The 15,249-nt window shown below is 41.0% G+C and overlaps 1 protein-coding gene across 1 annotated transcript in view; it reads left to right on the top strand.

Annotated features, from left to right (window-relative positions):
• The window catches only part of PON3 (paraoxonase 3), a 37,603-nt gene extending 24,153 nt beyond the window's left edge, over nt 1–13,450 (top strand). Inside the window, 4 exon segments of the mRNA XM_019959710.2 lie at nt 7,602–7,802; nt 9,295–9,376; nt 9,616–9,744; nt 12,147–13,450. Coding sequence (XP_019815269.1) covers nt 7,602–7,802; nt 9,295–9,376; nt 9,616–9,744; nt 12,147–12,305 — 571 coding nt within the window. The 3' untranslated portion in view covers nt 12,306–13,450.
• The last annotated feature ends 1,799 nt before the right edge of the window (nt 13,451–15,249 follow it).

The following is a 15,249-nucleotide window of genomic DNA, read 5'->3' as shown; positions in this document are numbered from 1 at the left end:
GGCATTGTGCCAAAATACCTGATCCACCTCTTCTCACAACTGCCTTTAGTAACAGCAGTAGTAAACACACTTAGAGCAGTTTGGGGCCAAGTTACTTCCCCAAGTTATATAACTTGTAAGTGGCTGAATTAGGTGTAAACCTTGACCCATCTGAATTCAAAGCTGGGCTGTTACTCACTGTGGTGAACATCTTTGAGAAAAATTCTAAGTTTTTTTATGGGCTAGGTTGCCTGTTCCGAGCCTGTAATGAACTACAAAGAATCTTTTATAAAACAGACTCAGCATTAAAAGACTGGTTCTAAAACAGTAGAGGTACATCTTCGCCTCAGGTAGACGAGTAGGGAAAGCAAAGGAATGAAATTCATCTTCTCTCCTTTGCTCTCTTTCTCAACGACATATTTTAATGTCTCCAAACAGAATTAGGGGGCAACAAAAGCAGAGGGGAGGAAGTAAGAGAACTTAACGTTGTTGACTTCTCCCATGATGTGTCGTGTTGGGTTCTGAGGCATGGTGGGGACTAGGACTGCCACAAGGTAACTGAGAAACTATGGACCAACCCCTTAACCTGTGCTTCAGTGTTCTTCAGCAAAATGGGGATTTTCTCACAGGCCTGATTACCTACCTGGTGATTGTGAGGACCAAATGCAACAACGTCATCTCATGGGAATAGCTCCTCGGCATAGCTGGAGGGAAAACTCGAGACACAATTCCTTTATTAGGGAGGACCACCCCAGGATACAAAAATCAGAGACCAACCTGAGGCAGGGGAAGGGCAGTGTCATAGGTTGAACTGTGTCCCTTCAAAAAGATAAGTTGAAATTTTAACCCCCTTCCCATACATCAAAACATGACCTTATTTGGAAATAGGATGTTTGTAGATGTAGTTAGTTAAGATGAGGCTATATTAGAGCCTGCCTTTAATCCAATACAATTGATGTCCTTAGAAGAAGACAGACAGCAAATGAGACAACAAATCTCTGTTGTCTTAAGCCTCCCAGCTTGTGGTAACCTTTTTACAGCAGCACTATTCACAAGAGACTATGCCAAAGCCTTTGACTATGTGGATCACAATAAACTGTGGGAAATTCTGAAAGAGATGGGAATACCAGACCACCTGACCTGCCTCCTAAGAAATCTGTATGCAGGTCAGGAAGCAACAGTTAGAACTGGACATGGAACAACAGACTGGTTCCAAATAGGGAAAGGAGTATGTCAAAGCTATATGTTGTTACCCGGCTTATTTAACTTATATGCAGAGTACATCACAAGAAACGCTGGGCTGGAGGAAGCACAAGCTGGAATCAAGATTTCCAGGAGAAATATCAATAACCTCAGATATACAGATGACACCATCCTTATGGCAGAAAGCAAAGAAGAACTAAAGAGCCTTTTGATAAAAGTAAAAGAGGAGAGTGAAAAAGTTGGCTTAAAACTCAACATTCAGAAAACTAAGATCATCTGGTCCCATCACTGCATGGCAAATAGATAGGGAAACAATGACAGACTTTATTTTTGGGGCCTCTAAAATTACTGCAGATGGTGACTGCAGCCATGAAATTAAAAGACGCTTACTCCTTGGAAGAAAAGCTATGACCAACCTAGACAGCATATTCAAAAGCAGAGACATTACTTTGCCAACAAACGTCCATCTAGTCAAAGCTATGGTTTTTCTAGTTATCATTTATGGATGTGAGAGTTGTACTATAAAGAAAGCTGAGCACTTAATAATTGATGCTTTTGAACTGTTGTGTTGGAGATACTCTTAGAGTCCCTTGGACTGCAAGGAGATCCAACCAGTCACTGACTTATTGGAAAAGACCTGATGCTGGGAAAGATTGAAGGCAGGAGGAGAAGGGGACGACAGAGGATGAGATGGTTGGATGGCATCACTGACTCAATGGACATGAGTTTGAGTAAACTCTGGGAGTTGGTGATGGACAGGGAGGCCAGGCGTGCTACAGTTCATGGGGTTGCAAAGAGTCAAACACGACTGAGCAACTAAACTGAACTGAACAAATACAGAAGAGAGTCTATAGTAAATATATTTGTCCAGCCAGCCACTGCTAAGTGTGACTGACTACTTGAAATCATGCGATTGCCCTCCAACAAGCAACACAGGCATCATTTCAAGACAGTCTAGTCAAGATAAGAAAGGAAGAGGAATTTACCCACCAGCCCCATCTTTCAGTAGTCAAAGGTTTGCTTCAAGGGTTGTTAATTCCTACACATAGCTCCTTACGCAGGCAAATCTGGTGATATCCTGTGCTTTGATAACAATCTGGAAGCCTGGAAGTAGGAGTAAGAGGCCCATAACAGACATGCGCAAGGCATTAGAAGGGTACACTGTGGAATTATGTCAGGTCCCATGCAGAGCAGGGTGAAGCAGTGCCAGCTGGAACAGAGCAGGTGGGCTTTGAGGACTTTGAGAGATGCCCTGATAAACACAATGACAAGGCATTTCAAGAGGTGGAAGAAAGTGCTACAGGACATAATATGAGGGAGTTTAACTTAGTCTATGGTGTTGGGCAATACCTCTTGGAAGAAGGACTGCGTAAACTGAGACCTAAAAGAGAAGTAGCCCAACAAACTTGGGAAAATCATTATACACCAAAACCTCAAAGTAGCTCCTGATTCATCCAAATTTTTCTTTCCTGAATTAAGTCTAAACTTGTATAGGTGTAACTGAATCACTTTGTTATACACCTGCAACTAACATCATTGTTAACTGACTATACTCTAATATAAAATAAAAAAATTTAAAAATCATGTATACCACGGGAAAGGGTGGCACATTAAACTTACTGACATATTGTATATTTTACAAAGTTGCTGCATAAAGGAGCTTCACGCACACACACAAAGTTCCATTGTTTTTCTTGCATTTTTTTTCAAGTCATCTCTCTTTTTCTTTTCCAAAATGGAACTGACTTTGTTTTTATTGACTTTTGTTGTAAGAGTAAGACTTGCTTCATTTAAAATTTTTAATGGTATTGAAGAACATAAATAAGAAAGAATAACACTCATAATCCCACCTATGCAGAGAAAGTATAAAGGTCAGACTGATCTGGGTCTTGGTACAATAATAGAAAAGAAAACCCCTAACTCTTTCACAGCTCAAACCATGAAGTTGTTTCGTTTTCTCACTCATGCTATGTCCACTGTAGATTCAGGAAGTCAGTTGTATGGTGTCCGCATGTAGAACCCTAAGAGAGGACCACACTTTATCAGAAAAGTTGCTGGTTACTGTGGGAGAGTGAGGGAAGCATTCTGGCTCTCAAAGACTCCCATCTCAGAAGCTAATACATCATTTCATTTTCATTGGCCAGAGCAAGTCACATGGCTGTGCCTAAATCCAAGGGCATGGAGAAGCCTAATTCAAGAAAGAAGAGAACCAGAACTGCACTATGACCACCACAGATAACTACTATTAACATTCACAAGCTAACAGATTTAGATTTGGGGTTTATCTGTAAACTTATCTGTTTTTGCTGACTCCTATGGAAGGGAAGGGACTATGATCCACCCGGGAAGTCCCTTCCCTTCCATTAGATCAGATCAGATCAGTCACTCAGTCATGTCCGACTCTTTGCTACCCATGAATCACAGCATGCCAGGCCTCCCTGTCCATAACCAACTCCCGGAGTTCACACAGACTCACGTCCATCGAGTCAGTGATGCCATCCAGCCATCTCATCCTCTGCCATCCCCTTCTCCTCTTGCCTACAATCCCTCCCAGCATCAAAGTCTTTTCCAATGAGTCAACTCTTCACATGAGGTGGCCAAAGTACTGGAGTTTCAGCTTTAGCATCATTCCTTCCAAAGAAATCCCAGGGCTGATCTCCTTCAGAATGGACTGGTTGGATCTCCTTGCAGTCCAAGGGACTCTCAATAGTCTTCTCCAAAACCACAGTTCAAAAGAATCAATTCTTCGGCGTTTAGCCTTCTTCACAGTCCAACTCTCACATCCATACATGACCACAGGAAAAACCATAGCCTTGACTAGATGAACCTTTGTTGGCAAAGTAATGTCTCTGCTTTTCAATATGCTATCTAGGTTGGTCATAACTTTCCTTTCAAGGAGTAAGCGTCTTTTAATTTCATGGCTGCAGTCAACATCTGTAGTGATTTTGGAGCCCAGAAAAATAAAATCTGACACTGTTTCCACTGTTTCTCCATCTATTTCCCATGAAGTGATGGGACCGGATGCCATAATCTTCATTTTCTGAATGTTGAGCTTTAAGCCAACTTTTTCACTCTCCACTTTTACTTTCATCAAGAGGCTCTTTAGTTCCTTCTCACTTTCTGCCATAAGGGTGGTGTCATCTGCATATCTGAGGTTATTGATATTTCTCCCGGCAATCTTGATTCAAGCTTGTGCTTCTTCCAGTCCAGCGTTTCTCATGATGTACTCTGCATAGAAGTTAAATAAGCAGGGTGACAATATACAGCCTTGACGAACTCCTTTTCCTATTTGGAAGCAGTCTGTTGTTCCATGTCCAGTTCTAACTGTTGCTTCCTGACCTGCATACAAATTTCTCAAGAGGCAGATCAGGTGGTCTGGTATTCCCATCTGTTTCAGAATTTTCCACAGTTTATTGTGATCCACACAGTCAAAGGCTTTGGCATAGTCAATAAAGCAGAAATAGATGCTTTTCTGGAACTCTCTTGCTTTTTCCATGATCCAGCGGATGTTGGCAATTTGATCTCTGGTTCCTCTGCCTTTTCTAAAACCAGCTTGAACATATGGAAGTTCACGGTTCACATATTGCTGAAGCCTGGCTTGGAGAATTTTGAGCATTACTTTACTAGCGTGTGAGATGAGTGCAATTGTGCAGTAGTTTGAGCATTCTTTGGCATTGCCTTTCTTTGGGATTGGAATGAAAACGGACCTTTTCCAGTCTTGTGGCCACTGCTGAGTTTTCCAAATTTGCTGGCATATTGAGTGCAGCACTTTCACAGCATCATACTTCAGGATTTAAAATAGCTCAACTGGAATTCCATCACCTCCACTAGCTTTGTTCGTAGTGATGCTTTCTAAGGCCCACTTGACTTCACATTCCAGGATGTCTGGATCTAGGTCAGTGATCACACCATCGTGATTATCTGGGTCGTGAAGATCTTTTTTGTACAGTTCTTCTGTGTATTCTTGCCATCTCTTCTTAATATCTTCTGCTTCTGTTAGGTCCATACCATTTCTGTCCTTTATCGAGCCCATCTTTGCATGAAATGTTCCTTCGGTATCTCTGATTTTTGAAGAGATCCCTAGTTTTTCCCATTCTGTTGTTTTCCTCTATTTCTTTGCATTGATTGCTGAAGAAGGCTTTCTTATCTCTTCTTGCTATTCTTTGGAACTCTGCATTCAGATGTTTATATCTTTCCTATTCTTTGCTTTTCACTTCTCTTCTTTTCACAGCTATTTGTAAGGCCTCCCCAGACAGCCATTTTGCTTTTTTGCATTTCTTTTCCATGGGGATAGTCTTGATCCCTGTCTCCTGTACAATGTCATGAACCTCATTCCATAGTTCATCAGGCACTCTATCTATCAGATCTAGGCCCTTAAATCTATTTCTCACTTCCACTGGATAATCATAAGGGATTTGACTGAGGTCATACCTGAATGGTCTAGTGGTTTTCCCTACTTTCTTCAATTTACGTCTGAATTTGGCAATAAGGAGTTCATGGCCTGAGCCACAGTCAGCTCCTGGTCTTGTTTTTGCTGACTGTATAGAGCTTCTCCATCTTTGGCTGCAAAGAATATAATCAATCTGATTTCGGTGTTGACCATCTGGTGATGTCCATGTGTAGAGTCATCTCTTGTGTTGTTGGAAGAGGGTGTTTGTTATGACCAGTGCATTTTCTTGGCAAAACTCTATTAGTCTTTGCCCTGCTTCATTCCATATTCCAAGGCCAAATTTGCCTGTTACTCCAGGTGTTTCTCGACTTCCTACTTATGCATTCCAGTCCCCTATTATGAAAAGGACATCTTTTTTGGGTGTTAGTTCTAAAACACCTTGTAGGTCTTCATAGAACCGTTCCACTTCAGCTTCTTCTGAGTTACTGGTTGGGGCACAGATTTGGATTACTGTGATATTGAATGGTTTGCCTTGGAAATGAACAGAGATCATTCTGTCGTTTTTGAGATTGCATCCAACTACTGCATTTTGGACTCTTTTGTTGATCATGATGGCCACTCCATTTCTTCTGAGGGATTCCTGCCCACAGTAGTAGATATAATGGTCATCTGAGTTAAATTCACCCATTCCAGTCCATTTCAGTTCGCTGATTCCTAGAATGTCGACATTCACTCTTGCCATCTCCTGTTTGACCACTTCCAATTTGCCTTGATTCATGGACCTGACATTCCAGGTTCCTATGCAATATTGCTCTTTACAGCATTGGACCTTGCTTCTATCACCAGTCACAGCTGGGTATTCTTTTTGCTTTGGCCCCATCCCTTCATTCTTTCTGGATATATTTCTCCACTGATCTCCAGTAGCATATTGGGCACCTACTGACCTGGGGAGTTTCTCTTTCAGTATCCTATCATTTTGCCTTTTCATACTGTTCATGGGGTTTTCAAGGCAAGAATACTGAAGTGGTTTGCCATTCCCTTCTCCAGTGGACTACATTCTGTCAGATCTCTCCACCATGACCCGCCCATCTTGGGTTGCCCCACACAGCATGGCTTAGTTTCATTGAGTTAGACAAGGCTGTGGTCCTAGTGTGATTAGATTGACTAGTTTTCTGTGAGTATGGTTTCAGTGTGTCTGCCCTCTGATGCCCTCTTGCAATACCTACCATCTTAGTTGGGTTTCTCTTAACTTGGGTGTGGGGTATCTCTTCACGGCTGCTGCAGCAAAGCACAGCCATTGCTCCTTACCTTGGATGAGGGTTATCTCCTCACCGCCGCCCTTCCTGACCTTCAATGTGGGATAGCTCCTCTAGGCCCTCCTGCACTCGCACAGCCACGGCTCCTTGGACCTGGGGTTGGTCCTCCCAGCCACCGCCCCTGGCCTCAGGCATGCAGTTGCTCCTCCCGGCCGCCGCCCCTGGCCTCGGGCTTGGGGCTGGGATATCTCCTTCCGGCTGCCGCCCCTGACCTCCGACACAAGGTAACTCCTCTCATCGCCACCCCTGACCTTGGACTTGGGGTAACTCCTCTTGGCTGCTGCCCTTCAGGCGTGGGGTCCTCCCGGCTTCTGCCCCTGATCTCGGATGTGGGGTGGCTCCTCTTGGCCACGCTTTAGTGCGCCCGTTGTGGCCGCCTGCGCTTTAGCGCGCCCGTCGCGGCCACCCTTCCATAGGAGTCAGCAAAAACAGATAAGTTTACAGATAAACTCCAAATCTAACTCTGTTAACTTGTGAATGTAAATAGTAGTTATCTGTGGTGGTCATGAGTGAGACAACAACAAGTGGCTAAAAGAAAACCCATCAGGGCAATGAAAAGTCATGCGCTATTTGTGGAATTCTTTAATCCAGACTAGTTCTTGTACAATTCTTCAAGCTGATGAATTATTGGTCTTTGAGATTTCATGATTTTAATTAGTCCATGGTTTGTTGGTTTTCCCTCTCTCTTTTTTTTTTTTTTTTTTTCATTTTAGTGTGAATGATATTGTGGTTCTCGGACCAGAACAGTTCTATGCCACCAGAGACCACTATTTTACCAACTTCTTCTTGGTGCTATTAGAGTTGTTCATGGATCTTCGCTGGACTCAGGTGCTCTTCTACAGCCCAAAAGAGGTTAAAGTGGTGGCCAGAGGATTTAGTTCTGCCAATGGAATTACAATCTCACTAGACAAGAAGTAAGCTCTTTTATGAATTTTCAACCATTTACCCTTGATGTTCTTGTGGACTCCATCCCTGAAGAAGTGGTTACTTCTTGAGGCTTAAGTACTCAATACATGTGTGCGGGGATCCAGTGTGGTGAGGGGTCACACTCAATGTGTGATCTTAAGCCACCACTGCCCTTGTGCACATAAGGCTCCCCCAATAAAATGAAGGATCTGGACTCATGGATATGAGGTCCTTGTTTCAAATTCTTTTTTTTTTTTTAATAGAGGGAAAAGGATATATGTTTTCTTGTTTAACAAAATGAATTAAATATATGAAGCTTCAGCTCAAACTCTATATAAAATTACAGAGGTCTGGGGCCATGGGTTGTGGGGTGATGGGTGCCTGGTCCCAGGGTGAGTATCCAGCATGGCCACAAGGCCAGGTGGGTCTTGGGCTCCAGGAGAGGACAAGTCTCTGTGGCCCAGCATTCTTTTTATCATTGTTAATGTTATTATCTTAATTTTTTAAATTTCAAGGGCCCTGTCTTTCTGGCCATGGGAGGCTAGGTGAGACAGGAGGCTGCCTGGGATGGGAGGCACACCCAGCCTGCCCCAGCCTGTCAGGGCAGTGACTAGGACTGCTCTGCCCTACCTCCTGGCCCAGATACTGGTGGACTCCTGGACACCCGGGACAGGTGGTAGCAAAAAGAGCCTGGGCAGGGACATAGGCGGGCAGGCATAGTTTGTTCCAAATTCTTGTGTGACTAAAAAGGAGAATAAATGCACAATACCTCTATTCTTTAAGAGGCCAGAAGGACTTTAACTAAGTTAACTTATACTAAGTTCCATTACCCAAAAGTTCTTATTAGACAGGGAGGCCCAACTTAGACTGGGCACTGTGATTGTATAAGTGGCAGACTTCCTTTCATACTACAGCAGACTTTTCTATGAGAAAATGCTATTTTATGCAGTATAAAATTTTATGAGAAACATTCTTTTAAAGTGTTTTAAAATGGAACGTTATTTAAAAAGAAGAGTACCATGAAATATTAAATGTAATGGTAAGATAGTAAGTAGAGATGATCCCTGTGGAAAACAATTCTAAGTATTCTCCCTCTTTTTAAAAAATGATTGTGATTGAGTTTCATGATCATCTGTTACATCTTTTCAAGCACTAGTTTCCAGCACTAGAAGTATAGAATCTATTGGCCTTACAAGAGATCCACTTACCTCCATTTGATTTAAAGAATAAAGTGTGACTCTGTTAACTAATGAGACTGAGCCAGTATGTCATTTGGAAACACCAATTCCATTGCCTTTTGTCAAATTTCATATTCAAAGCTTATTAAAGTACTTCAAAAGTATTAAACATACTACTCCATTATCTTTCACTGTGGTTTATAGCAAGGTATTGCACGGGCATGTTGAGCTATTGTGAATTTGTATACCTTTTTTCCAGAATAAGAGTTAGTGTCATCTTTCATTATTACTTGCTTAAATGTCAATGTTGTTTACTTCAAAGGTATATCTATGTAGCTGATGTATCAGATAAGAACATTCATGTTATGAAAATACATGACAACTGGGATTTAACTCAACTCAAGGTAACAGGACCCTGGTTTCCCATACAACATGTTCCATTAGCTCCCAAGCTTGACCTGGGAATGTACTTCTTGAATGAAGGAAATGAGACTATTTTAGAAGAATGATGGTGACATTATGTTTGCACTTAGAAAATTCAGTAGCAAAAATACCTATTTGGGGAGCCAGAAGGAGCTGGTAGGAGGAAGGTGGGAGGGATGAAAGTCAGAACAATGTTTGACTGCTTCCTCTTCATTGGAAGGTAATCCAGTTGGACACCTTAGTGGATAACTTAACTGTTGATCCTGACACGGGAGATATTTTGGCAGGATGCCATCCTAATGCTATCAAGCTGCTGATGTATAACACCGAGGATCCTCCAGGGTCAGAAGTAAGTTCTTAGACTTACCTGAACTGCAGGGGAAAGCTGCAAGAACAAATAATGTGTGGAGGTGACTTGGGAGAATTTAGCAGGCTATATGTGATGTTCCAGAACTGAAGAAATTCTGCATATGGAAAGAGTACGATTTGGGACAGGCTGGGGAGATACAGCCCATTAACCCTTTCAAGTCACCTGGTGCCCATTAACCATCAGTGCTAAACAACATATCCCATCCATGCAAAAGCTATACTTGTTTTTGGAAATCATGGGTACCAGTCCGTGGCCCAGGGAATTGGGGAACCCTGGTTTAAATGATCCTGATTAAACCCTGGTTTAAATGTAATCTCAAAACAAAATTAGATTTTGCCAGCAGTTCTATTATATATGATAGTGCTGAAGAATGTCTCATTTTAAAGATGTTATTTTAAATCTCTTCCAAAATAATATCATACACCATTGAATTTTATATGGCATTAAAAACAACAGCATAAAGTATTGCAATTTCTACAGCATTATGCTTAAGAATAAAAAAATCTCTAGTGAATTTAAATACCGATATAAATTCTTGGCACACATACTATGAGAGATTTATTCCCAAAAATTATTGAGCACTTATAATGCACTAGACTTTGTTCTCATACTTGGAATATCCATCAGAAAACAAAGCATACCAAGATCCCTACTGTTAGGGAGGGAGATACTCATGAACAATAAGCATCAGAAATAAGTAAATTATATATTAATAGTAAGTTTTAAGTTGGAAAGTTCTATGGAAGAAAAAGCATAACAGTAAAAGGGATCAGGACTGCTGTGAACAGAGGGACAGCAGGTCTTAGTAAATACAGAGACCAAGACAGACCTCACTGAGAAGGTAAGATTCTAACAAAGATATAATGTTTGTATCTAGGTTTGTGGTGTTGGGAAATTGAGCCTCAAATGCCACCCTGATAATTGGTCCAGTGGGTAAAGAAAACATACTGCTTCCAAAATTGCTATTCTTTAGTTTTTTTTTTAATTTGTTTCTTGAGACTTCCTGGCAATCCACTGGTTAAGATTCTGTGCTTCCAATGCAGGGGCTCACACTTGATCCCTGGTTGGGGAACTAAGATCCCATATGCTGTGCAGTACAGTAAAAAAAATAAATAAAAATTAAAAAATTTTTTTCTTTTATTAATAAATTAGTCACAACTTTTTTTTTTTTTTTTGGCCACACCACATAGCTTGTGGGATCTTAGTTCTCAGACCAGAGACTGAACCCTTGGCGGTGAAATTGTGGAGTCCGAACCACTGGACCTCCAGGGAATTCCCTAGTCACAACTTCTTGACAAAAAACAACAACCAAAAAAAAATAATAATAATAATAACCCAAAACATCAAAAAATATAAAAAATACAGTCTGAGACTAGAGCCTGAAGAATGTCACCCTGAGCTAGCAAGCTACCCTAGCCTCAGATGTGTGCCTCACAAAGTGATACAAATTTTCTACATTTTCTACAAATGCCCAACAATAATGTCTGCTTTAAAAGAACAAAAGAAAATATGATCCATAGAATTATTTGAAAATTGCTTAGACTCTTTTTCATGTCTCCATTTTCAAGTTTAATCATTTGTTTATTTTAGGTAAGACTTCTTTCTTCACAATCTCTGATACCCTTTATTTTTGCTTGAGGCTAATGTTTACATGAGTTCCATCTTGAGTATTTCCATGTAACAAACCTGAGATAAAGTTGTAGGATCTTCCTTAAGATAGGAACTTAAAAAAAAAAAAAAAAAAAAAACTCTACTAAACTCTGTTTTAATGAGATGTCGGTTTTCTTTAATTCACATCATGTCCTGATTGAGTGAACTTCAGCCAAGCTATTTGGAAACCTGAGCACTTATATATTTACTGATTAGCAAACTAAAGAGTGTTAATCCTGCAGATCAAAAATAGGACTAGGCAGTTGTGTCAGACTGAATTCCAGAGTGTGCATTCTTTACACTTGCTTCCCTGAGTGGGGGCTGCAGCTGTGAAAACTACCATCCACAGGTTCTGGGTTGGTTTGGCTAGCTAACTCGCTGTCCCTTCATTATTTTGCTCCACGCTTACCTCCCCATGCTGTATGTCCAGTGAAAGGCAAGACCGTTTCTACAGAAGGAAGACTGTACATTCAATTAGATAAAAGCATTCATGGTTCTTACCTGTCTCTATAGAGATGCCCGAACTATCGAAATTGTGCAAACCATCTGTTGAGGAATTTGGCTGATGTGAGATTACTTTCATTAGAATAAGGAAAAAAAAAAGACTGAAGATGCACAGATTTTAACTTACTGATTTCTGAGAATTGTACAAGTCCTGGAGTGTTTGGGAAAGAAAATGTCTCTGACAGCTGTTTGTTCTTATACTACTAATGAATGTTCTTTCTTGACAGGCACTTCGCATCCGGAACGCTTTGTCTGAGAAGCCCATGATAAGCACCATGTATGCCAACAATGGCTCGGTGCTTCAGGGCAGCTCTGTGGCTTCTGTGTATAGGGGGAAGCTTCTCATAGGCACTGTATTTCACAAAGCCCTGTACTGTGAGCTCTAGACTCCAGATATTCCCAAAAGTCTACACATTTGGTAAAAGTAAACCCCTAATCATATAAGTAGAACTCTAAGTAAATGACAAACACCAATAAAAGTGTGTCCAGCTTTTCTCATGCATAGACATAAAGAATCAGAGACATTACATAATATTCCCCTAATTGCAAGTTAAGTTAGTGACAGTCCAACAAGAAACCAAACCTCTCAATTCTTTAACCAACTATTCCCAATATTCTTTCTACAATAAGACATGTGAGCTGTGATGAGTGAGGTGTCCAGCTTACTTGGTAGCTGTGTGGCAAAATTACCTCATACAGCTGTGCTGTTCTGAGCCTCCTGCAGTCCAGACCAGGAGAAGAGCTAATGTTCAAATATTTACAATTCACCTTCTCTTCCTTCAATTGCACGAGGCACAAACTGCCAGTCACGTGCCCAACACATGGATAAAAGCAAGAACTGGCATTGTGAGACTGCCCAAGCCCTCCCTGAACTGGCATTCTCCCAATGCAGACACACAGGAAGTCAAATTCTGGAAAACCTGACAAAAGACAGATGGCACTGTCTACTTTGGGCCACAGCAGAGCTAATCTGATCTTTGTAACAGGTCATTATTCATGGTGGTATCTTGTCTCTGAAGTGAAGTGTTGTTATCAGCTTGACTCTGAACTAGGAGACAGGGCCTCAGAACTGTTAATTCTCAGCTGCTTTAAACTTGTTATTTTGGTTGATTCAGTAAACACTTATTAAGCAACATTCCACAGACTTGACCCTAAAAAATCTGAAATAAATAACACAGTATAGTACTGAAGTTCTGTCTAAGGACTCAACCTTAGTTTGACGAGAATGAATAGAAGTGTCCCTTTCTTGGTCAAAAATCAAGACAACCTTTAGCAAATCATTAACGTGGCTTAGTATACCCAAGCACCCCACCCCCTCCCCCTTCCCTTTTCTGTGAATTTTACTGAGAAGTGGTTGGTTGATATATTTTTCTCTTCTGAGGGTGGGGTGTTGGGGTGATTTCTTTATGTCCTAAGTCATTTTGCTCAGTTAGATGTAAGTTTTGTTGAAAAGTTTTGTAGCCAGGTAAAATTCTACATTTTAGCCCATGTAACCCTTTCTGATTTAGACAATAAAACTGTGGTTTCCAGACTTTCCTGGTTGTTCAGATGGTAAAGAATCCACCAGCAATGCAGGAGACCCGGGTTCCATCCCTGAGTCAGGAAGATCCCCTGGAGAAGGGAACGGCTACCCACTCCAGTATTCTTGCCTGGAGAATTCCTTGGACATAGGAGCCTGGCCGGCTACAGTCCATGGGGTTGTAAAGAATTGGACAAGACTGAGCAACTAAACACACAACACAAACTGTAGCTTCCATTGCTTTAGAGGATGAACGACTCGCAAAATGTTACAATCAGTTCTCAGATTTTACATTTCAAAAGGCCAACCATTAGGGAGTCACAGAGAAAAATAACTAACAGCATGTATATAGCCAGTTTTGGAAAATACAGTCTTTTTTTTTTTTTTTCCTGTCTTTAACCTGCACAACTGCAAATTAGATAAAGTTTATCTGACTAAGGAAGACTTGGAGAGCCAGAGATGAGAAGAATAAGCGTATTTAGATGTTGGTGGGTTCATAAGAATCTACCTTCTTCTTCTTGGGGCAATTTAGGAAAGGCTGCATGATAAAATCCCCAGAGAGATGGGGGGCAATCTCATTGCTAGGGACCAATATGTCCTTCCACAATGAAGGCCTAGGAGAGATAAAGCCCTGGTGTTTCCCTTCATGTAGGCACCTCCAAATCGTTATGCGATTACCTTGAGCCTCTTCCCTTACTTGGTTTGGGAAGGAGGGGGACTGCTCCCCACAATAGATGCTACATTTTGATGATTCATTGTCTTTTCTTCCCCAGTCTTTCTGTTTAAATTGTCAGAGATGCAGGTGGGGATACTAGAGAGATGTTGAGCTCTTTGTTGAGCTCAGGAAAGTAAAGAGCAAAAACCAATGTGATTGACAGCTCCAAGATGGCCCCTAATGATGTCTGATTTCTGGTATTCATTCTCTTGCACAGTTCCCTCCTACATCAAATATGGCTTACTTGTGTAATTAACAGGATATTCCAGATGATGACGGGTGACTGTCAAGGCTAGGTTATACAAAAACTCTTTCATTTCTGTTTTGCTCACAAAATCTATGCATCATGATAAAAGTTTCTTACTGTGTTTAGATGCTAGATTCAGAAGTAATTTGTAATAGTCAACTAATGAAACAGAAAATCGAATATAGTGTAGAGATTAAACAAAAGCCAAAGTTCATTCTTTAAAAAAATAATAAAACCTGACACACATCTGGTGGGATTTATCAAGAAAAAAGAATGGCTCAAGTATCCAGTGTCAGAAATGAAAAATAAGACAAGCAGATGCTGTAGACATTAGAGAGAGAAAAAGGGTTTGATGCACCAGCTTGTGCCAACGAATTTGAAATTTTTATGAAAGGAACAAACTCCTGGAAAAAAATAACACTATTAATTGAGGTAAGGCTAAGCTATTGTAACATACAAAATGAAACATATGATGCCTTAAAAAATAGATGATAAATTTTTCTTTTATTGTCCAGTTTTTAGGAGAGAGATCAATATGGCAGCTTCCCTTGATGGGGCCATTCAGAGACATCACTGGTTAGGTTTTGCAGGAAAGAGAAAGCGCACTCAGATGGGGCTATTGAGGGAAGTTCTTTAAGGGGAGTATAGATACAAGGGTGGGAATGTAAAAAGAAACTAGTAAGACAAAGTCTAATACTCCGTTGTTAGCAATGGAGTAAGAGAAATGTTGGGGGTTTTCCAGGGACTGTTTCCAGCCCTAGGTTTGAAGGAACAAGGGAGTAGAAGCAGTTACTAGAACCAAAAGAGAGTAGATGAAGTGGAGACTCTCCCAACAGATGCTCTTGTCAC

The sequence above is a fragment of the Bos indicus genome, chromosome 4 (genome assembly GCF_029378745.1).
Source record: "Bos indicus isolate NIAB-ARS_2022 breed Sahiwal x Tharparkar chromosome 4, NIAB-ARS_B.indTharparkar_mat_pri_1.0, whole genome shotgun sequence".
Lineage (NCBI taxonomy): Eukaryota > Metazoa > Chordata > Mammalia > Artiodactyla > Bovidae > Bos > Bos indicus.
Note: the sequence above shows the minus strand (reverse complement) of the source record. Positions and strands in the feature narration are given on the sequence as shown.